General features: G+C 46.3%; 1 protein-coding gene across 7 annotated transcripts in view; it reads right to left on the bottom strand.

Annotated features, from left to right (window-relative positions):
- The window catches only part of LOC103544582 (S-methyl-5'-thioadenosine phosphorylase), a 31,977-nt gene extending 15,938 nt beyond the window's left edge, over nt 1-16,039 (bottom strand). For 2 of the 7 annotated variants that reach the window (XR_011531318.1, XR_011531319.1), the window contains exons 1-5: nt 14,352-14,411; nt 12,739-12,951; nt 6,744-6,830; nt 5,440-5,498; nt 929-1,096 (exon numbers count right to left, since the gene is read on the bottom strand). Coding sequence is in view for 4 of the 7 variants with exons in the window: in XM_070589701.1 (XP_070445802.1) it covers nt 929-1,096; nt 5,440-5,498; nt 6,744-6,830; nt 12,739-12,951; nt 14,352-14,396 (572 nt within the window). In the remaining 3 variants the exon portion in view is untranslated. Of the gene's footprint in view, nt 1-928; nt 1,097-5,439; nt 5,499-6,743; nt 6,831-12,738; nt 12,952-14,351; nt 14,450-14,962; nt 15,101-15,594 lie in introns of those variants that run through there. The other 5 variants (XR_011531320.1, XM_070589704.1, XM_070589702.1 and 2 more) reach the window with 4 other exon arrangements.
- Between the last annotated feature and the right edge of the window lie 8,232 nt (nt 16,040-24,271).

Here is a 24,271-nt window from a genome sequence, read left to right as displayed (position 1 = left end):
AAGAAAACAGAAGCCTCAGGATTTGAAGGTCACACAGCTACGAAGTGCCAAGACAGAATGAATCCCGATCTGAGGGCAACACCCGTGCTCTTTCTAGTGAACATCTTTCTGCCTCCACTGCTTTCTTGAAAGCGCCAGCGCGTGAACTGTCTTCACTTACTACACGTGAGAAAGATCCAGGAAATGCAACAGTGTATAGTTATACCACATAAGTAATGAATTAATCCCAGGCTTAGGACCCAATCAGATTTTCTTTCCAGCATCATCTATAATACTTTATAAATCCGGATCATTCTGAATGTGGAGTTCTGTACTCTGCTTTATTAAACAACCATATAGCAACCATTTTCTTAAGTCATTACCTCCAAATGCTCGCACTTTGACAGCCAGAGAGATTTTCAAGAACTCCAAGCTGTCTCTCCTTTAGAATGATCATATTCATTCAATCACTCAAAAAATAATGACTGAGTAACCAGAGGCTCTGGCACGGGTGTTAGGGTCAAAGTGGCGATCAGGACAGAGAAAGTCTTTGCCTCCACGTGGCTTATATTCTAGAGGGGAAGGTGGATAACATGTATATAGTGTCAAGGGCTAACAAATAATCGGAAAATGATAGGTGAGGGGTTGTGATGCTTTTGGTATACCCCATTATTTATTAGGTTGGACCACCTGAAACTGCTGATATTCAACTATTTCTTGACATACAGAACGGGCAACTTCATACGGTTCAACCAGAGTTTCATTTCATCAGACAACAATCAAGGATGCTTCTTGATTCTTATTTTATTCTGTGTATGTTAAAAACCCCCACAATAAGAAGCTTAAAGCAGCTCTCTGGGTCTGCCCCCTCCCCCAGGGGCCCACACATCGCCCATCGGAGCTGGGGATGCTCTTCCAGGAGCCTCAAGCCTCTCAGATGACTGCTCACCTGTCGATGAACTGGTCGATAATGACGATGTCTCCGGGCCGAATCTCCTCCCTCAAGGAACCGCAGGCGGTGGTGACGATGACGTGTGTGCAGCCCTCCTCCTTCAGAGCCCAGATGTTCGCCCGGTAGTTGACTTCTGAGGGCATGATGGTATGCTGCCTCCCGTGCCTGTGGGAGGGACAGGAAATATGGTAGGGAGTGAGAGGGCGTTTTAACACGGTTAGAGAAGAAAACTAACCTACAGCAGTGCCTTCCGGCCCTTCAGCCAAAGCACTTCCACTGGCAGAGGAAGAATGAGAAGGTCGGGCAATGACTAGTCCATTCTGAGTAGAAACTACTCGGTCTTAGGCGCACGCCAGCTGTACATTTTACGGATTTATTTTCCTGTCAAGAGTAGGTAATAACTTAATCAGAATTCACTCTCCAGGAAGATGTGCTGTCTCTGTCCTGGGGGGCACCAAACACCCCAGAATCTGGGGCATCTGGCCTCACACGAGCCAGGAAACAGAGCAAGATGTGCCAGTGAAGAAAGATACAAAATAGAAACAGAAACTCAAGTTTCCGGCTGAATCTCTCCATTCCTTTCTGTCTGATCACCTAAATAAATTAATGATTCATTTAAAACATTAGAGTCCCCAGTTGTTTATGAGGACATTAGAATGTTTTGTCGAAAACCCGATCCTCACGCGTGACCACTGTTATGGGCTGAACTGTGTCCCCCCAAACTCCTACGGTGAAGTCCTGAACCCCGGTGCATCAGAATGTGACTGCATTCGGAGACGGGGTCTTGAAAGAGGTAATTAAGTTAAAATGAGCTTATTAGGGTGGGCCCCACCCCAACACCAATGGTGTCTTCAGTAGAAGAGGAAATCTGGACACACACAGAGGGAAGGACACGTGGAGACACAGGGAGAAGATGGCCATCTGCGAGCCAAAGGGACAGGCCCGGAACACATCTTCGCTCCGGCCCTCAGAAGGATGCAGGCTGCTGACACCTTCGTCGTGGGCTTCCGGCCTCCAGAACTGTGAGGAAACAACTTCTTTCCACCCAGCCTGTGCTCCTTTGTAACGGCAGCTTCGGAAAAGCCAATGAAACCACCAACGATTCCTGTCACACTTCAAATAAAATCCAAACATCCTACACCCACGGCCCTCACGCCATGTGGGCACCAGTCTACTAACGCCACCTCGGCCAGTCTTTATCCCTTCCTGTCCCAACTCAGCTCACTGGCTTCTCGCTGCTCATCCATGCTCATTCCTGCTCAGGCCTCCTCACGTCACAGCTCCAGTGTCACCTCCTCAGAGAAGCGCTTTCCATGACCACTGCGTCTAAGTCACACCACTATCCCATGACCTTGTTTTTCTTTCTAGCATCCATCAGCAACTGAAACTTTTCCTTTTCAGTGTCCGTCTTTCCCACTAGAATCAGCCCCGAGAGGGTGAAGCCCCTGTCTGTCTCCTTGCTGGTACCTCAAACAGGACCTGCCATGTGTAGCTCAATTTTCTGGACAAACAAATGTGTTTGGTGGCAATTCTTTGAGCACTTAAACATGCACACGTACACCCAGAGCATCAGTAAACAGCCAGTAAAGGGAACCCAATTTCTAAGATTATTTCTAAAATTCACACGTGTCAGATGGTTACTCACAAGCAGTATTTCACATGGAGAGTTAAAATTATTCTTGGCTGCTTCACAAACTACAAATATCACACATGCTGTTCTAGCACAGAAAGGCCACGTGTCAAGAGCCCAGCGTCCTTCACATGTGATAACACTGAGACAGGCTTTCAAGGAAGTAACTGAACACACAAAAATCTCACTGTGTACAATGATGATTAAAAACGTGGGCTTTGGAGTAACAGTGCCTGGGTTCAAACCCCAGCTCTGCCACCTACTAGCCGTGTGACCTCATCAAAGCCACTCAGCTCTCTTGGCTCAATTTTTTTTTCATCTGTAAAACGCATTATAAAAATACCTGCACCACAGGGTCGTTATTAAATACCCCTTGTATCATCCCATGGATGTGTTTTAAAAGAAACTTTAATGTTTTTTCTGGTCACTGACAACAGAATTATTAAAAACATTAACATAATTTGTACATAATTTCAGACAAGTGTAACGATCAGGGTTTTACCCCAAGTTCACAGATGTCCTCTCAAAAGCTGGAGGCCCAGGAACGTCCAGAAAGCGCACGTATTTTTCTAAGTCTAGGCTCCAAAACTCAGATTAGATTTTGAAAACATTCAAGGATCAAAAGAACCACTGCGTTAAAGGCTCAAACAGTTCACGGGGCAACACGCTTCCGTCCGGTCGGCAGGAGTATCACACTCTCCTCATGGGGCCAGGGCCACCCCACCAACTGTTCTCTCATAGAGCCTGGAAAAAATTAAGTGACTCTCCAGCAATGACCACAGACCAACAAAGAAGGCTGCCTGAAACCGACTCCATGTGACCAGCTGAAACTAAAATTCACTTTTACGGCATTCAGCTGAGCTTTTTGTTTTTCTTGAGGTCATCCTGGCCTCTAACACTGTGTAAACTTCAGGTGTACATGATTATATATCAGTTTCTGGATAGACTGCATTGTGCTCACCAACAATAGCCCAATTTTTATCCATCACTATACATATCAGCCCCTTTATCCCTTTCTCCCTCCTCCCACTCCCTTCCCCTCTGGTAAGCACTAATCTATTCTCTTTTTCCATGTGTTTATCTTCCACATGAGTGAAATCATATGGTCTTTGTCTTTCTCTGTCTCGCTTATTTTGCTTAGCATAATACCCTCAAGGTCCATCCATGTGGTCACAAACGGCATGATTTTGTCTTTTTTATGGCCGAGTAGTATTCCATTGTATATATACACTACATCTTTATCCATTCATCAGTTGGCGGGGACTTGGGTTGTTTCCACATCTTGGCTATTGTGAATAATGCTGCAATGAACATGGGAGTGCATGAATCTCTCTGAATTGTTGATTTCGTGTTCTCTGGATAAATATCCAGTAGTGGGATGGCTGGATCACATGATATTTCCATTTTTAATTTTTTGAGAAATCTCCATACTGTTTCCCATAGTGGCTGCAACAGTCTGCATTCCCACCAGCAGTGTGTAAGTGTTCCGTTCTCTCCACAACCTCTCCAACATTTGTTACTTCTTGTCAATTATAGCCTTTCTGACGGGTGTAAGGTGAAACCTCCTTGTAGTTTTGATTTGCATTTCCCTAATAATTAGTGATGCTGAACATCTTTTCATGTGCTTGTTGGCCTTCTCTGGCTTTTCTTTGGAATAATGTCTGTTCATAGCCTCTGGCCATTTTTTATCGGGTTGTTTGTTTTTATGTTGTTGAGTTGTATGAGTTCTTTATATATTTTGAAAATCAATTCCTTGTCAGATAGATGATTTGCAAATATTTTCTCCTAGTTGGTGGGTTGTCTTGTCGTTTTGTTCATGGTGTCCTTTGACTTGCAGTATCAGTGAAGCCATTTCTGTTTCAAAAATGCAGTGTGGAAGAGAGACCCTAGGATGGTCCCCATTCTCATGGTCTGAAAAACTTCTTCCTTCTCGACTGCAGGGGACCCAAGACTCGCTTCCAACAAACAGAATACAGCAAATGCGATGGGAGTCCTCCCATAGTCAGGCTCCACCTGGCCAGCACACACTAGAGACGTCCTGCTGGTCTTGGAGAAGCAAGCTGTTGTCATGTGAACTGCCCACGGAGAGAGCCGCATGGCAAGGAATGAGGACCACCTCTGGGAGCTGAAGGCCTCAGTCCTACAACCCCAAGGAATTGAATTCTGCCATCGAAGGAGAAGCTGGAGCTCCAGTTGAGAACAAGCCCTTGAATGACCTTGTGTGACCCTGAACAGAAGACCTAGCTAAGCTGTGCTCACACTCCTGTTTGCCTAGAAACTGTGTGATAATGTGTGCTATTTTAAGCTGCTAAATTTGTGGTACTTTGTTATGCAGCAATAGAAAGCTAACAGATGTAGTCTGATTAATTTCTAACTGTGTGATAAGAATAATTTGCCTCCTCTATAATATGGAACAGCACTAGCCTTGTCAAGAAAACAAGGGTGTGGACACCAGAGAATCCATTTCAGGGACCAGAAAGCTACTCTCTGAAAACTTAGAACTATTGCCACACAAGGGGTCATGAATGAAGCAGTTTTGCTTTAACTTGTTAATTGGAAAAAGAAGAAGGAAAGAGAAACAGAAGAAAACATTCTTCCTGTAGCTAGAACTGAAACCAGAGCTTCGATTGCAGTCAGACTCATCTTATCACTCACTGGATTATTCTAACCACTTTCTCAACCCAGGTTGGGGGGCGAGGGGGTGGGTCTTGATCTCAAAAGTCAATAAAACTTCCCGAAACCCTAAGTGGTCAATCACGGTGACTAAGATGCTCTGGCTCCAGCAACGCATAAAATCTCATACCTGCATCACTACTCTTTCTAGAACTTAACTTAAATTCTCCTTTAGTAACATTCAAAATGCTTTGAAATACGTTACCTTGCAAGGAGGACACAATCAACGTTCTTTATCTTCCCCAAAATTAAGGCATCAGAAGGCTGCACATAATGAAAAATGGTTACAGCTCAGTGAGTTGAAAACATACATATGAATGATTAAAAAGCTGCCATTTCAACTGTTCCACCACAACAGGATTCATGGAAACTTGGAGTCTGAAGATACACTTTAAAGAAGTAGAGTCTGGATTTGAGGATCAACTTGATCACCCCATCAGTCCTCACTGAGCCCTCTCTGAGCACAGAGAGTCACCGGACGAATGGCCACCCTGGTGCGTGGGGAGGTCCCCTTTAGTAAGAGCTCTTTGTAGCAAACACCACGGGGCACTCTGATGATACGATCGTCAACTACACACGTGTCAAGGGTATCTGGCAGGTTCAAGAACAGGTGTGAGAGTGAAACGTGGGAAGGACAGGAGGCCCTTGTCATGGAATTTAGGAACTCAGCACTGGAAGTGTGTGCCATGTTACCCGGGTCTAAGATGGCCATGCGGTGACCTGAGGTCATGGAGGGAAAGGTCCTGAGAACCGAGGAGGTGAAGACAACGTGAGGGGAAGAAGTGAGCCGAGCCGACCGCAGGGCTTGGAGGACGTGAGGTCCATCTAAGGACTTGGCCGAAAAGGAGAGAGTTTAGTTGGGACTGCCAGACGCAGGATCCTCATGGGAGGATGAGAGGAGCTGCCATGTCTGGAAGGAGCACTATGGAATCAGGAGGAGGGAGACTCCCGCGCCCTGGCTGGGTGACATGTGGGCTGGAAAAACAAACAGCCTCCTTTTAACAGAAAGGAGGAGTTTTATTTCCAGTTCAGTTATGCAATCATGTGGTGGATCCCCGAGAAACCCCACTTTGGGCAGGGCTTCCTAAGGAAAGGCCACTTGGCAATGACATTTCCTCCCATCTGTAATCAGTCTATCTGCTAAATTAGTGTGGTGTGACATATGGGCCCCAAATTAGAAGCTGATTTGGATGCAGAGACCTGAAAAGTACCGTTGCTGTGTCTGCATGAGCATCTGGCTTCCAGGGACAGAAGTTGAGAAGTCAGTGCACATGTTCAAAAGCCACGTTCTCTACCGTATGCCCCAGGCATCCTCAGGGCCACTGTCTCAGCTGGTGGGACCCAGTGCCGGGACTGCTGGCCCCTCTCAGCCTAGGGGAGGCAGCTCTGGGCTGCCAACACAAAAGCAATTAAAAAAATTTAAAATTGTTTTTTAATTTTTAAACTTAAAAATCAAGCCAGCAAGGAGAAAGGAAAAAGCTAGTATGTCTCCACTAATTGGAGATTAACCTTGCCAAACGGAGTATCCACATATTTTTCAGTTCTTCCTTCTAAGATTTCTGAATCATCCAGACCTGTTCCACCGATGATTCCAATCTAAGAGAGACAAGAAAAAGATACCATATTTGATGACTTTTCACTAGAAACAAAATCATTATTTTAAATAAATTCAATTATTCACACTCAACTGTTCCCTTTCTTGCTATGCCCTATTTTTTAAAAAATCAGAACATTACTGAAAAACAATCATTCATTCAACAAACATTTGAAAGCCTTCTATATTACAGTAATAACCAAAGCATGGGTCTACTGGACTCTTATCACATTTATTGCTGACTATCTGAATAACAAATTAACGAAGAAAGGCACTTTAACTAGCTTAAGTTAGAAAACCAAACCTAAAAGTAAATAAATGTAATTGTAGAAAGGACTATCTAATCAATTTTATTTTCTCTCCTAAATGGGCTATGGAATAAAGAATGTTGAAGAGACTGCTGGGATAGAAAATACTCAGTATAGCCATTTGGTAATAATTGCTTCTCATTACCCCATTTGATAAAGAAACAGAGATTTTTCTTTCTTATGCCACTAAAATCACAGAGCTGTAGGGGATGGCAGATAGATGAGTCTGGAATAGCAGGAAATGTTAGCCTCATGTATATTCATGAAATCCAAAAGTCTTTCATAAACATATGTAAATACAAATAAGTAATTCAAAGGGAGTTCTAAATTTTTTTAAGTTCAAGTGTTGAAGTGCATTTTCCAGAGATTAATTTAACAGTTCTTGTCTTCAGGGATTAACTGGAGTTAAAGAAACTCGGCACCACCCTCTAGAGTAATCCAATTCGATGACTAAGAAACACAAACAAGAACAATTACACAAATAACTAAACATTAACTGAACCGTTAACTAAAAATGAAATAACTGAAACTAGGAAGGTTTCCCTGGGCTGATAATTCCTAGAGGAGAAACAGTAATTAAATTGTCCTGTTTAGATTTAAACAGGCTGTAGAGAGAACACTGTACTGGAAATCTAACGGAAAGGGAACTGAGCATTTCCTTTTGTCAATGAATAGCTTTAAATCTGCTGTCACTTGAATAAAATTTCTACTAAATAGAAAAAGTAGCTCCTTGAGAGAAAATTCCAGAGTTAAGAACACGCTGAACAACTGAATGAAGTAATTTTCAGAAGAGGTTCCACAAGTTGATTTAGATTAATACATGGGAAAATGGTTACCTCTCTGGCCCTGTTTCCTGAAAAAGAAAAATCAACGGAACAGGAAAATAAGGGCACGTTAGTAAGATTTCACAGAAGAACTGCAGGTTAAGGGGTTGAGAACTTCGTGTCCCCACAACTTCCTTAAGCGGCTAAAACAGTTTGTGAAGTTGGTGCCACCTTGTGGTGCATTGTTGGAACCACAGCAGGTTCCGCGTTCCAGCCAACCCATTTCTCTCCTGCCTCGTTACAACGTAACACCATAGGTAAAGACTAACCAATATCAGTTTTCAAATCAACAAAAGTGGTCACTTAAGTCAGTACATTTAAATCACGCCAATTCAGTAGATTTTTTTTTAATCACACTGTTTTGTGCAATCCTAACCCTTCCTCTGGCTGCCTTCTCCGTTTCATCCTCCATTTCACATTCTCTGAAGCACCACAGATCACTGGGGGCCTAATGCACGGTCCAGCCCATGGCATCGCCCAGACCACAGAACCGAACTGCTGACTCTAAAATTATTCTCAGCCTACTCTTCGGGATTCTGCTGTTCACGAAAACGTCCCATTTTTCGTTTTGTTTTTTACTTATTTCCACTTTGACTTGGTTGATTCTGAATGCTCCCTGGGCCATGGCCCCCCCCCCCATTCCGGATTCAACACTAACTCTCGGACTTGTACACACGAAACACAGCCTACCCCGTCTTCTGAAACCACCCTCTCCGTTCAGGAAGCATCGCAGCCGCGGGTGACAAATGCTGACCAGGGGTCCTGCCGAAGTTCAGGCCGTCGAGCCCACCCTCACGGCCCCAAGCTTCAGTCCACACCACGCTGGCTGCACGAGGACTGCATTAGAAACTGGTACTCAGCCCTCAGCGAGGAACATGGAGTGCTGGCCACGAAAAGAAGAGCTGCTCCTGCTCGCCAGAAAGGCCAGGGTGGGGTCTCCGGCTCTGGAATTATCTGCAGGTGGGCACATCCGGTCACCCAACCGGCTCTGCTTGTTTATGGAAAACCGTATCTAGCAAGGGATACAGGACAAGTGTAGCGACTGAGTACTGCCTCACCAGGGACCTCTAACCATTTTCCTGCTGCAGAGGGAGGCCAGCAGTGCCAAGATGTGGCAATGCCGCCACCTGCTGGCCCATAGCAGAGTACGACTAGGACGAAACTCCCAAGCACGGATGGCCTAATTCTGTCCACCCCTGAGCCTCCAAATTCAACAGTCAACTCAGGCCCTGCCGTGGTAATAAAGGAACTGGGTCTCAGCACCCACACGTCACAGGCACTGTGCTAACCACCTCAGCGGCCTCACCTCCTCTGATCTTCTCAACCGCCCTATAAGATAGGCCCTGGAGTATTACACCCATTTTACAGAGAAGGAACGCATACAAATCAAGAGACTTCTCCAAGAGCAAATCATAAGGAGCAAAGCTGGAAGAGGAACCCAGCTCTTTCACACTCACCCACGATGACGGACCAGCTCCCAACACCCCCTGGAGTCCTTTATAACGTCAGACCCTATGAGAAAAGTTTCACTGTCTCCATGTACTGAGGAAACTGATGCTCAGAGAGGTCAAGTTCTGGACCAAGGTCACAGAGCAAGCACAGAAACGATGACTCTGGGCGTCTAAGTGAACCTGGAGGGGAGAGGGGTCTCCATCGGTGACGTCAGCCACACTCAGGCAGCAATGACAAGACCTTACCAGGCCTCCTGGGCCAGCAGCATCAGCCCTCAGTCCAGGCAATCCTAGGAGGCCTAGGAAGTGTGTTCGAGGACCGAGATGGAATTTCTGGGCCAATTCTGCCCAGCCAGGACTTCTTCACTGCACACGATAAAGTTCTGAAACAGGGACCTCCGGTCAATCAAGGTCACTGGCAAATTTTAACAATTAGTGGTTCATCCCACACTTTCCATGACAGAGCACCCAGTCAATCTCCATAAAAAAAGGAGAGGGTCTGACTTCCCCTCTGAGACCTGAAAGCATTTTATCTAAATGCTGGCTTACCTGGCCGGAATGCGTACTTCCCGCAGTGCCAAAGGGCTCATACTAACCTCTTGACTAGCCCAGATTTTAGAAATTTATGATCTGAGCCCTAGAGTGGTGGTGCTCAATTGTGGCTGCACATTGGAACCACCTGAGGAGCTTGAAGAAATTAATAAGACTCTCGAGTCTGGGCCCCGGGCTTTGGTATTGACAGCGTCCTGGGGGATTCTAGAATCCAGCGGCAGAACCAGGAGGGGACCAGGAAGAATCCTACTGCTGTTCCACAAGCGAAGGAGAGCTCTACAGAATACAGTGAGCACTGAGGAAAACCCTCCTCAAAATAGTTAGACATTTCAGGAGGCGAACTGTATCTTCCAGAGAGTGTCTACCTGTTAGAATAATATCTTGCTTTTGCAAGAGGAGATTGGTTAAATAAAAAATATCAATGTTCTGAGCCCTCAGTTATCTCTGACCAAAACACAGTCATGTGTCACTTAATGATGGGGATGAATTGTGAGAAATGCGTCGTTAGGTGTTTTGTTGTGTGAACGTCATAGCGTGCACGTACACAAACCTAGACGGCACAACCTACTACACACCTAGGCCGTATGGTGCTAACCTTAGGGGACCACCATGGTATATGTGGTCTGTGGTTGACTGAAACGTTGTTACGTGGCGCACGACTGCACAGCATTACTGTATTAGTTTGCTGGGCTGCCATAAAGGACCACAGCTTGGGTAGCTTAAGCAGCAGAAATTTATCCTCCTAGTTCTGGAGGCTGGAAATCTAAGATCAAGGTGTCAGTAGGGTTGGTTTCCCCTGAGGCCTCTCTCCTTGCCTTCCAGGTGGCTGTCTTCTTCCCGCGTCTTCACATGGTCTTCCCTCTTTGTGTGTCTGTGTCCTAATCTCCCTTTATAAGGACACTAGTCATTTTCGATTAGGGACCCCCTCATGACCTCATTTAACTTTAATTACCTCCTCAAAAACCCTATCTCCAGATATGGTCTCACTCTGAGGTATTGGGGGTTAGGACTTCAACATATGGATTTGGGGGAAGCAATTCAGCCCGTAACCATCACCTACCTGGGTGGCTTACAGAGGGGGAGTCATGTCAGAGATGGAGCCCCAGTTATCTTCGTGGACCACATTGCAGGTTTTGAACAGACCTCTCAAACTGGATATTGGGCCACTCTGTCCCCATACAGCTGGGCTTCCGGGATTTTGCAAGGCCCTGGGAGGCCTCCAAACCAGGTCGGTCCAAGAAGAAGGCCTTTTGTCTGTGTGCTTGCCAGACTTGTCAGTGGCAACCAGAGCCGAAGGACTGAGATGCTGAGATCAGGGAGTGCTGCCAGCTCGAGCTCTGGCTCCCTTGCCTCCTCGTGAGCTCGAGGTGCCCAGAGGCAGCCATCTCCCTGGCAAGAGCTAGTCTCCACGGCTCAGGGGTGTGGGGTTTTGTGAATGCCGTCACTGAGTGCTGGGCTCCTTAAGGTAGTGTGTCCATGCCCCAAAGTGTTGGTGAGTGGTTCCTGAAACCAGGTGAGGTATGTGAGATCCCCTGGGTCCAGGTACCAGTGGCGACAGATGGAGGGTATGGGTTGAATAGGCTGAATAACTGCCGCTGAAAGAGATCTTATCTGCATCCTAATCCCAGAGCCTATGAATGTTACCTATGTGATTAAGGATCTACAGATGGGGAGATTATCCAGGATTATCTGTACGGGCCCTAAATGTAATCTCCAGAGTCCTTATAAGAAGGTCAAATGAGGGGGCCAGCCCGGTGGCACAGCAGTTACATGCGCACGTTCCGCTTAGGCGGCCGGGGTTCGCCAGTTCAGACCCAGGTGCGGACATGGCTCTGCTCAGCAAGCCAGGCTGTGGCAGGCGTCCCACATATTTATATAGTAGAGGAAGAGGAACACAGATGTTAGCTCAGGGCTGGTCTTCCTCAAAAAAAAAAAAAAAAAAAATTTTTAAAATTAAAAAAAAAGGTCAAATGAGGAAGAAGGTGATGCGATGTTGGAAGCAGAGGGATGTAAGGCGATGTGATGCGCACTGTGAACCAAGGGATGCGGGTGACCTCTAGAAGCTGGAAAAGGCAGGGAAATGAATGCCCCGTTAGGCCTTCCAAGAGGACCTGCCCTGCTGACACCCAAGTGTAGCCCCGTAGGACTCATCCTGGAAGCCCGCCCTCCAGAACTGCAAGAGAGACATTGCGCTGTTTCAAGCCATCCAGTCCGTGGTAACTGTTACAGCAGCCACAGGCAACTAGGATACTAGGGCTCCCCTGAGGAGCTGGGGGAAAATGCAGACGCCCAGCCTTTTCAAAGCTCCCTGGTCAGCGGGGGTCACGCTCCCATGGGCATCTGACTCCACTGAGGCTCTTTTTAAAACCCAGACCCTGGGCCCCGCCCCCCAGAATTTCTGATTCAGCAGGACTGGGGTGGGGCCCGAGAATCTGCATTCTAACAAATTCCCAGGTGGGCTTGGAGAACCACCGCTGTACATGCTTCTGAGGCACAGACTAGGATGCCACGATCATAATCCCAGTGAAGGACCTGGAGTCCATTGCGCACAAAAGTTTCTATCACCTGTTTCCTCATCTGCACCTAGAAGGGGAAGATTTTTCCTTAATTCAGAGAATTGTGAACATCAAATGACATAATGCATTATTACCTGTCACTGTTTCTGTACACACTCCCACCTCCAGCAAAACGTAACCAAATCAAAATGCACTTCCTCAAAGCAACAATAAAAGGCCCTTTTTCTCCTCATTTTTCTCTGCTGGTCAGGACACAAACCTGGCTGCTCCGACGTCTCCTCACCGGGCCATCTCTGTCTTGGGGATTTAGTCCACGGCCCTCACCCGAGTGTGAATCGGCTCTCCTGGGGTTTCCTGGAAACCCAGGGGACATTTCTGCCCCAACATGATGACTGGGGGTAGTGCTACTGGCATTTCGTGCAGAGGGGCCGAGATGCGCCATCCGTCCTGCAATGCTCAGGACATGGTGTCCCTAGGCAAAAAATAAAGGCTCACTGGTCATCTGGTTTCCAGTTGTGGCCTGTGGGTTGTCCCCCAGGTTCGGAGGGTCACTCAAGGCCTTTCATTCTGAAGGCCTTTGCTGGCCACAGACAGCCAGCCAAAAAAAGAGCTTACAATGCCTGTTCTCCACAGTCTAGACTCCACGACTTGCTCCTCCTCCTTAATAATATTTGTTGAGAACCCCCGATCCACCGATGAGGGGACCATATGCCCTCCTTGCCACAGCAACCAGGATTACATCGAATTTGTTTTTAATCCTCCAGAGCAAAAGCTGGGCAGCTGCCTGGCGGGGACATAGCCCATTGAAGGAACCCTCAGAATGCCCTGTCTAGACGCCAAAGACAGGTTCAGCCCTCCACAAAGTGAAGCACACCACCCGCCCATGGCTGATAAGGATGACACCTCCCTGAGGTCCACCCAGAAAACGGCTGTTCTCACCACCACGGGAGAGCGCCCCATGGGCACAGGGAGGCAGCCTGCTTTACGCCCTCACTCCACACTCCCTCTGCCTTAAGGCTGCAGGATCTCCTTACTCCACAACGAAACAGAGAATAGAGACCACAAGTCTCATTTCAGAAATGCCTCAGAACATCCAGCTGGTGGAACGCCAGGTTCTAGGCCCAATTCTGTCACTATCTAGGGCCAACTGTGTAAGTCTGGACACCTCAGTTGACCTTTCTGCGCCTCAGCTTTATGTCCACAAAAAGGGGTTTGTGTGGCTATATGGTCTTAAGGAACGTTCCAGTTCTACATTCCACAATCTGCGGATAGGATATGGCTTCTATAAGCCTGCTTTGCTCTGGACACTGGCTCCTCGTGTTTTCTACATGGGATGTTGGCTCAGCAGTCGGGGGACTGCAGTTGGCATCATGGATTCTCAACAGCAAAGTGGTCACCTTCCCATCCTCAGAGACAGAAAGTAGCGGGCAGGCCTGGTACTATGTGGACCTCAACTTTATAGTGAGCTGCTCGCCAGGACCAAATATCTGCCTCCTTCAATAATCACCTCGGGGCTCGACCACAGCGTCCACTCTGCACTTAGTGCACCAACCCAATATCACAGGGCCCCTGGGTGCAGGGAGAATGAGGAACTAGATTAAAACGACACTTATAAATAGCATCCCTCTCTGTTTTCAATCTCACTTGAAGTACATTCCTGTAAGGGTAGGTCAGAGTTTCCTGCTTGCCCACTGAAGGCTGGGGGCTCATGAGACCTATCATGACCATTCAATTGTTGGAGAAAAGATATTCAAAATTACTCTCAGCTCCCCCACTTAGAAGCACTACCATTTAATAAGTTTCAACCACGTGCTGGGCAGACAACACAAGTCTAAACGTCCCAGGAAACCCTGCGGTAAAACCCCCACTTACAGATGGGCACCTACGGACCTCGCTCACTTTGCACAGGAGCTTCATAAAAACGCTTTCTGCCTTGTTCTCAGTGACTGGTGAGGGAGGGGCGTTCTACCAATATCTGTTGAATGCAAGATCCTTTTCAAAACGGAGTTTCATACATGTGTGTGACTGCGACGCTGCCCTCCCCTTTTCCCCATCATAAGTGTCTCATTAAGAGCTGCAAGGACCTAATAAACGAATCCCTCTGGCTGATTACACGCTGACCCCAGCGATTTGCCTCCTCCTAGGAGAACTGAGCACAAAGCGGGGAATCACAAGAGATTCCCGAGAAGGCGGTGGACCTTCCTATCCCATCCGCCAAGAATTTCTCAAGTCAAACAAGTTAAGTGGGTTCTTAACCAATCACAAACAGCCTAGAAGAGATCTGAAGATTGATCACCAATTCTTCCCTAGGCTCTGTAACTCTTCACTCCCTCCCAGGCAGCAACCAGGAGAGACGTGTTTAAAAGCCCCAGGGAAGCTCGCGGCTCCCTTCGGGACTCACGCCCTCCTCTGGTCCAAGCTCCTACCGCAAGGTGATCCCTTGTACGCAGACCTCTGAGGTCCGAGGGCACAAGAAAACTGACCTCTAACTTCCCAGGTTGCAAGCAAAGCAGTTTAAAGCCAGAGTCCTCCAAACACGGAGCGGCCCTGGACTGTCCTCCACTTCGGTGCTGTAAGCAAATCTCAGAATCCCTAAAGCATTGCGCTGCAGGGGAAAACCTCAGAACAGAGAAGGGCTACTTTCTGGAAGTATATTTTCTGGAACAGGAAGGAAAAAAAAAAGCCAGAAGCTTGCAAAACAGCAAGCACGCATTTCTCCCACGTGAGCTGCCGGGCAGGGAGCCTAGTCCGAGCGGAAGCGTAAATCTGGCAGCGCTCAGGAAGAGGGTCTCACCAACTGCAGATTCTCCCTCACCTGGCACGCGCGCTAGCCCCGGCCAGGCGCATCTCCCCGGAAAGGAATGGCGCCTGGGAAGGAAAGGGCTAGCCCACGCCCTGCCTGGTGCAGATGCAGCTGTGCGACTCTGCAAGCGTTCCCTGTCCCTTCGCTCCCTGCCCCTGGGCGACCAGGCCCGGGATGCCGTGCACCAGACCCTCCCCGCCGCGGCGGGGGCGAACAGGCAGGGCGCATGGCCCAGAGGCGCGGTCCCCCGGGGTAGGAACGAGAGAGCACAGGGCAGGGTGGACCCGCCGCCACTGGCACCGCTAATCTCACCTTCACGGCCGTGGTGGTGGCCACTGAGGCCATGTCTGCGCGAGGAGGGTGCGGTGGCCTCGTCAGGCGCGGAGAGCAGGCTGCGGTGGCGGCTGCGCGAGCCGGAGAAGTGCAGCGGTGTCAAGGGCGCACTCCTGGACCGAGCAGAGCCGAGCCCCGGGAGGGCCTTGGCTCCTCCTCTTCCTCCCGGGGACAGCTGGATTGGCTGCTAGTGTGGCATCGCCCCCGCCACCCCCCTCCTAAATTCGAGGTTCTCACGTCCCGCCCCTTGTGCAGAGCTTTCTGGCTCTGCCTTGTCTTTTTCGCACCCCCGCTTATAACTAACGGGTTCATGATAATAATAATAACGGAGACGGTTTATTAAGCACTTGTGTTGTCCCAGACTCTGTCCTTTGCACTTTAATCAGCTGTTTAACTTTTACAAGAACCATAGAGCGTCTTGTCTGTAAAATTAGGCGTGTCTACGTTGCAAAAGTTCTCATTGGTGGGAGATTCGTCCAGAGTAAGGAACTGGCTGTTCCCAAAGGTTTCCTCCTAGCTGTCAACCCGGGGCGGGGCGCGGTTTGCTCTTCCTACCCAGGTGACCCGACCCGACCAGGGGTTTGCTCCTTTGCCTCAATTCCTGGAGGACAGAGCAGGAATGGGGTTGACCCGAGACTCAGGGATGACAAAAAGGAAATACACGGGGTTACATATGTCGGATAAACTTTCTGATTTACGAACTATGGCTTATTGATCTTCAACTTGAGGGGAGAGTTTTAAAGGGGATGAGACGCTGCCTCACTCCCACCCGGGCTATCTTTAACCCCACCCACCTCGGACAAGGGCCCATACGCCTAGGTTCAGAATCCAGACTCACGTCTTCATCATTCAACACTGGGTGGTCACCACCATCTCGGCCCAGCCCCCTGCCCCCCAAACACACACACACACACACACACACACACACACACGCAGACACACACCCCAACACCACCACCAGCCCTCCACTGGGATAATCCCTTACTCTCAAAATGCCCATCCTTTCCCTACTGGGATAATCCAATTTACCCTCCTTTGATGGATTAAGCTCTCCTGAACAGAATGGGTGAGAGTGATGTTCTGAGATGCAGAAATGTTGCAGATTACTCTGGGGGTGGGAGCATGGCTGTGGAAGTGAAATGAGAAGGAAAAAGTTAAAAAATCTTCCCCAGAGCACAAACTTTGAGATGAGCTTTGCTAGCGGCGTCTGGGCATATTCAACGTAATCAACTGTTGTTTAAAACTAACCACGTTTTCTGTCCCTCCTTACTATGTGAGTGAGCTGTCTTTCCCAGGAAGTCAAGGTCCAAACATCAAGATCCGGCCTCACTAGGCCAAATGCAGGCTGAAGACGAAAACTAAAGAGAAAAGTCCAGACAGTCAAGGGAAAAGAAATTCAGTCTTCAAGGCTACACGCAGGCTGGTGGGAAGGCGCCAACCAGCAAGGCAGCATGCTTCCTCTCCCTACCTAAATCCCCAGCACATGCTGTCCCTCCCCTACCTAAACCCCAAATAAAATCCCTACTCTTTTCCTGAGTTCTAACTCCCATCTTCTCATCTGGCTGCCTTTCAATAACAAACCTCATTCCTTGCCGCCAGCCTAGACTTATGTACAATCTGAGTTCTCCAACACTCAAGTCTTCTTCAGTAGGGTCCTCAGAAATGAAAGGATAGATACAATTTGAAGTGAACACTGAATAAGAGACAAGATGACTTGAAATGAAAGCTATTCCTAGCTATTTCTAGGGTCAAATGGACTTAGACTGGAAGGAAAGAGGGATAAAACTAAAGGAGTAGGACGTGATGGCCTTGCAATAAAACAAACAGTCGGGGAATCTCCGACTATCCGGAGCCACATTCAAAATACATGGTCACAACCAACCCTGCTGTTCTCACTTCAAAGCAAGTGGTTCTGTCCTCAACCAGAATTACAGATGCCAAGTTATATTTTATTCTCGGACACTCCACTCTTATTAAAGGTCCTTATAAGGAATCGCCACCTAAATTTGACTGCAAATATTTTTTGAAGAAGTTAGCTTCTAATTCGCTTTAAAAAGTACCCTGCAATAAATATATAGTGAAAATTAGATTTAAATAATCTTTTCTTTGCTTGTGACACGTTACAGTGCTACTTTACTCCAATGATGGGAGATTGAAGCATTTCTCTTTTTTTTCCTTGTTTTCTTAAAATTTTATTGTAAATAGTAATCACTTCCTGACCTATAAGACAAGCATAACAAATTTAGAAAGGTGCAATTAATTAGGCTTTCTGTGACAAATAAATCCAAGTGGAGATAGGGAATCAAAAGGAATGGGCATTTTGTATTGAGACAAATTATAGGAAGCTTCCGCCATCTTGCACTGCCGGGGAAGAAAATGAAATCATCAATTTCCTACACACTCACCAATAATAAGTATTACATTTATAAATATAAAATCCATTTTGTGGTTAATGTGCATTTGTCTGACTATTCCTATATTTGAGCTTATTCTTATATGTGTATTGGCCATTCACATGTTAGTGTTTTGACTTGATCTACATTCTAAATTGAAAACACATTAAATAGATGGATACATATATAAATACTTTCCTTCTAAAATCCAATTTTAAATCCTAATTCTACAAAAGTAGTCAACTATACTTTATAATTTGAACTGGAAAGAAAAACTCACATTGATTTCTCCACCAAGACCAGAAGCTCTGGCCAGATTGAAGAGCATGAGGAACAGTCTGGAGGTGAGGAAAAGAGACAAGAGACACCTCCTTCATGAAGTTTGGATGAAAAAGGAGGAGACCTTTGGACATGATAAGAAGAGGATAGGAAATCAATAGTTGTTTTCTTCCCTTCCTTTTAATGATGGGAGAGTTTTGAATTTGTTTGTCAGCAGAGGGGAAGAAGTTCACACCGAAGAAAAAATGGAAGATACTAATAGAGAGGGATGGCTAAGGGGGCAGGATCCCAGAGAATCTTAGGGGGATGGGATTGGACGTACTCACAGGAGCATTGTCCTGTATCAGAGGATGAAGACGTGGGTCTGCAAGAAAGGAAGTAAGAATGGGGCTCCAGATAAATTTAAGAGCAGGTGTTGTGAATCTATAGGAGACCACACTTGATGGCCTAATTTTCCCAACAAAGTAGGAGATGGGGGTTGCATATGGGTTTGGCATGATTGTGATATTGTGTCAGATTAGCATCATGAATTTGAAATGGTACCAATCTGCAAGGGTATACAGTTCTCCATGATAGGCCCCTACTGACTAATAGATAGGACATCAAGGAATGGAGGGTGTCAGGGAGGTGAGTTCATAGTATCAACCACGGGAGAGAAGATCCAAGATGGCAGCGTGAGCAGACTTCTTTGTCTCTCCCCCTTCGAATCTACAACTAATTGGACATTCATTGCTTGACAAAGGATATCTATATAGCATCTCAGGACATCGGAGAGACCCACACTGCTATACATCGGAAGGCCCACGGACTTCCCTCGGGGAGGAGGTGGAGATAGGTGAAACTCTCCGACCCTGACCCCTGAACAGCCTAGAGCCTGTGGGCGGCTTTCTTCCAGTGGACGCCCCCAGAACATCGCCGCACACCAAGGACAGGAGGGAGTGCACACCAAAGGAGCTATGGTGGAAACAGGTGAACAGAGCCCTACTTAAGCCCCCCACAATTACACCTGAGCCCAGAGGGAAGCTCCAGAGTTACACACCGAAGGCGGTGGGGAAAACCCCTACCCGCCGTTAGCAGAGAGGTCCCGCCCAGCATCCACAATGCCTGGGGGCTCCCGGAGAGAATCCCAAACGGTATGCCGGCCCGCCAGCTGCCACCGCCAGCTGCCACCGCCAGCACCTCTGACTGGGCTTTCACCCGGGAGGGGCTCGGGACTACCGGAGATCTCCTGGGAGAGGTCTGGGGCTGGGTGGAGCTCCAGCGGCTGACTACGCGGCCTGGGAGAGAAACTCTGAAGTCCCGTCCAGGCAGCAGGTAGGGTCTTTGCCTGCCATTATCGGAGAGGCCCTGCCCAACCTCCACAATGCCTGGGGGCTCTCCCAAACGGTGCGCCGGCCCACCAGCTGCCACCGCCAGCTCCACTGACCGGGCTTTTGCCCGGGAGGGGCTCGGACTACCAGAGATCTCCTGGGAGAGGATTGGGGCTGGGTGGAGCTCCAGTGGCTGGCTACGCCGGCCCGGGCGAGAAACTCTAGAGTTCTGTCCCGGCAGCAGGCAGAGTCTTTACCAGCCATTATCAGAGAGGCCCCGCCCAGCATCCACAACGCCAGGAGGGTCCCAAAGAGGAGAATCCCAGGCAGGGCAGCAGCCGACCAGCTGCCACTGAACTCAAGGTATCCGGCTATCCCCCAGACAGGGCAGTGGGCTCCCTGAGATCCTAGGGGAGAGGACTGGGGCTGGGTGGAGTTGTAGCGACCCGGCTCTGTGGCCCAGGGGGATACTCTACAGTCTCACAGAAGCCTCAGTGATAGCCTCTGCACAGCACTAGTAGAGAGCACCCATCCAGCAACCACAAGGCTGGAAGACCCTGGGACAAAAGTAGCATAGCTAGGCGAGCTAACAACAGACTGCAGAAGATGCCCATAGCTCTGCTGTGACCAATAGTGGACAAGCGAGATTTTGTAGGCGCCGACAGTGACAGAGCTGCAAATATAAGTGATCCTGCCCCTGGCCGCTGGGAAAGCCCATAACACCGCTGCAGAACCTAAGGAGGGAGCGCGTCTAGGTGGTCTGCAACAGTAGGCACCAGCAATCTGAAGCCCCCCTGTGACGGCCCCCACAGCTGAAGAGGGAACCCATAGGACCACTGTGACTGCGAGGAGGGGCCCAGGCCCAGTTAGCAACAGCTGATAGGGTTCCAGCAGTATAAATAGCTGTCCCCCCACCACACCAGTAGAAACAAGTAGAAGCAAACTAAACTCTATCTCTATGCAGAGGCACAAATCTACACCATCAAGCAATATGAAAAAATATATTAAATCTCCAGAACAGAAGGAAAATGACAAACACACAGCAAACAATCCCAAAGACAATGAAATATACAACCTAAATGATGATGACTTTAAAACAGCCATCATTAAAAAACTCAATGAGTTAAAAGAGAATTCAGATAGACAACTCAACGAGTTCAGGAGCTATGTCACAAAAGAGTTCGATACTATAAAGAAGAACCAAACAGAAATACTGGAAATGAAGAACACAATAGAGGAGATTAAGAAAAATCTAGACGCACTGAACAGTAAGGCCAATAATATGGAGGAAAGAATTAGCAATTTGGAAGATAGGAATATAGAAATGCTGCAGGCAGAGAAGGAGAGAGAGCTAAGACTAAAAAGAAATGAAGAAACTCTCCGAGAATTATCTGACACAATTAGGAGATGCAACCTAAGGATTATAGGTATACCAGAGGGAGAAGAGAGGGAGAAGGGGGCAGAAAGCCTATTCAAAGAAATAATGGCAGAGAACTTCCCAAACCTGGGGAGAGAGATGGAACTTCATGTGACAGAAGCCAATAGATCTCCAAACTTTATCAATGCAAGTAGACCAACCCCAAGACATATAGTAGTGAAGCTAGCAAAAGTCAACGACAAGGAGAGAATACTAAGGGCAGCCAGGCAGAAGAAATTAACCTAAAAAGGAACCCCCATCAGGCTTTCAGCAGGTTTCTCAGCAGAAACTTTACAGGCTAGAAGAGAGTGGAATGATATATTCAAAAATCTGAAGGACAAAAACCTGCAGCCGAGAATTCTCTACCCAGCGAAAATATCCTTCAAATACAATGGAGAAATAAAAACTTTCCCAGATAAACAAAAATTAAGGGAGTTCATTGCCACCAAACCTCCTCTTCAAGAAATGCTCAGGAAAACCCTCATTCCTGAAAAATCAAAAAAAGGAAAGTGACTACAAAACCAAGAGCAAAGGAGATAAGTAGAAGGACAACAACAGAGAGTAGCAGTTCTCCATCAGAACAGACTAAACCATGGGATGAGAAACAAAGGAAATTGAAGAGAACCGGAAAACAAGACATAAAATGGCAGTGGTAGGCCCCCATGTTTCAATAATCACTCTAAATGGAAATGTATTGAACTCTCCAATCAAAAGACACAGAGTGGCAGGATGGATCAAAGAACAAGACCCAACAATATGCTGCCTCCAGGAAACACACCTCAGCCCCAAAGACAAACACAGAGTCAGAGTGAAGGGATGGAAGACAATACTCCAAGCTAATAATGAACAAAAGAAAGCAGGTGTCACTATACTAATATCAGACAAAGTAGACTTCAAAGCAAAACAGGTAAAGAAAGACAAAGAGGGACAGTATATAATGATAAAAGGGACTCTCCACCAAGAAGACATAGCACTTGTAAATATATATGCACCCAACACAGGAGCACCAAAATTTGTAAAGCAACTCTTAACAGAACTAAAAGAAGACATCAACAACAATACTATAATAGTAGGGGACCTCAACACCCCATTAACACCAATGGACAGAACATCCAGACAGAAAATCAACAAGGAAATAATAGAATTAAATGAAAAATTAGACCAGATGGACTTAATAGATATATATAGAACACTTCATCCAAAAACAGCAGGCTATACATTCTTCTCAAGTGCACATGGAACATTCTCAAGGATTGACCATATTTTGGGAAACAAAGCAAGCATCAATAAATACAAGAGAGCTGAAATAATATCAAGCATCTTTTCTGATCACAATGCTATGAAACTAGAAATCAACTACAAGAATAAAGTAGAGAAAGGTGCAAAAATGTGGATACTAAACAACACTCTACTGAACAAACAATGGATTATTGAAGAAATTAAAGAAGAAATCAAATATTATCTGGAGACAAATGAAAATGAGAACACGTCATACCAAATCATTTGGGATGCAGCAAAAGCAGTCCTAAGAGGGAAATTCATCGCAATACAGGCTTACCTCACAAAACAAGAAAAAGCTCACATAAGCAACCTCAAATGACACCTAACAGAATTAGAAAGAGAAGAACAAACAAAGCCCAGAGTCAGTAGAAGGAGGGAAATAATAAAAATAAGAGCAGAAATAAACGATATTGAAACTAAAAAGACAGTAGAAAGGATCAATGAAACAAAGAGTTGGTTCTTTGAAAAAATTAACAAAATCGACAAACCCTTGGCCAGACTCACCAAGAAAAGAAGAGAGAAATCTCAAATAAATAAAATTAGAAATGAGAGAGGAGAAATCACAACAGATACCAAAGAAATACAAGGGATCATAAGAGAATACTATGAAAAACTATATGCCAACAAATTGAACAACCTAGAAGAAATGGACAAATTCCTGGACTCTTACAACCTCTCCAAACTGAACCAGGAAGAAATGGAGAATCTGAATAGGCCAATCACAAGTAAAGAAATAGAAACAGTAATCAAAAACCTCCCCAAAAATAAGAGTCCAGGACCAGACGGCTTCTCTGGAGAATTCTACCAAACATTCAAAGAAGATTTAATACCTATCCTTCTCAAACTATTCCAGAAAATTGAGGAAGATGGAGTACTCCCTAACACATTCTATGAAGCCAACATCACTCTGATCCCCAAACCTGACAAGGACAACACAAAGAAGGAGAACTACAGGCCGATATCATTGATGAACATAGATGCAAAAATCTTCAACAAAATTCTGGCAAACTGAATACAGCAATACATCAAAACATTATACACCATGATCAAGTAGGATTTATACCAGGGACACAGGGATGGTTCAACATCCGCAAGTCAATCAACGTGATACACTACATTAACAAAATGAGAAACAAAAACCACATGATCATCTCAATAGATGCAGAGAAAGCATTTGACAAGATCCAACACCCATTTATGATAAAAACCCTCAATAAAATGGGTATAGAAGGAAAGTACCTCAACATAATAAAGGCTGTATATGACAAACCCACAGCCAACATCATACTCAACGGACAAAAACTGAAAGCCATCCCTCTGAGGACAGAAACAAGACAAGGGTGCCCACTTTCACCAATCCTATTCAACATAGTACTGGAGGTGTTGGCCAGAGCAATTAGGTAGGAAAAAGAAATAAAAGGAATCCAAATAGGCAATGAAGAAGTAAAACTCTTGTTGTTTGCAGATGACATGATCTTATATATAGAAAACCCCAAAGAATCCATAGGAAAACTATTAGAAACAATCAACAGCTACAGCAAAGTTGCAGGGTATAAAATCAGCATACATAAATCAGTAGCATTTCTATATACTAACAATGAACCAACAGAAAAAGAACTCAAGAACTCAATCCCATTCACAATCGCAACGAAAAGAATAAAATACCTTGGGATAAACTTAACCAAGGAAGTGAAAGATCTATACAATGAAAACTACAAGACTTTCTTGAAAGAAATTGACGACGACATAAAGAGATGGAAAGACATTCCAGGCACATGGATTGGAAGAATAAACATAGTTAAAATGTCCATACTACCTAAAGCAATCTACAGATTCAACACTATCCCAATCAGAATCCCAAGGACATTCTTTACAGAAATTGAACAAAGAGTCCTAAAATTCATATGGGGCAGCAAAAGACCACGAATTGCTAAAGCAATCCTGAGTAAGAAAAACAAAGCCGGAGGCATCACAAT

This window comes from Equus przewalskii, chromosome 22, assembly GCF_037783145.1.
Source record: "Equus przewalskii isolate Varuska chromosome 22, EquPr2, whole genome shotgun sequence".
Classification (NCBI taxonomy): domain Eukaryota; kingdom Metazoa; phylum Chordata; class Mammalia; order Perissodactyla; family Equidae; genus Equus; species Equus przewalskii.
The sequence above is the reverse complement of the archived record's forward strand: the minus strand, read 5'-3'. Positions and strand labels throughout refer to the sequence as shown.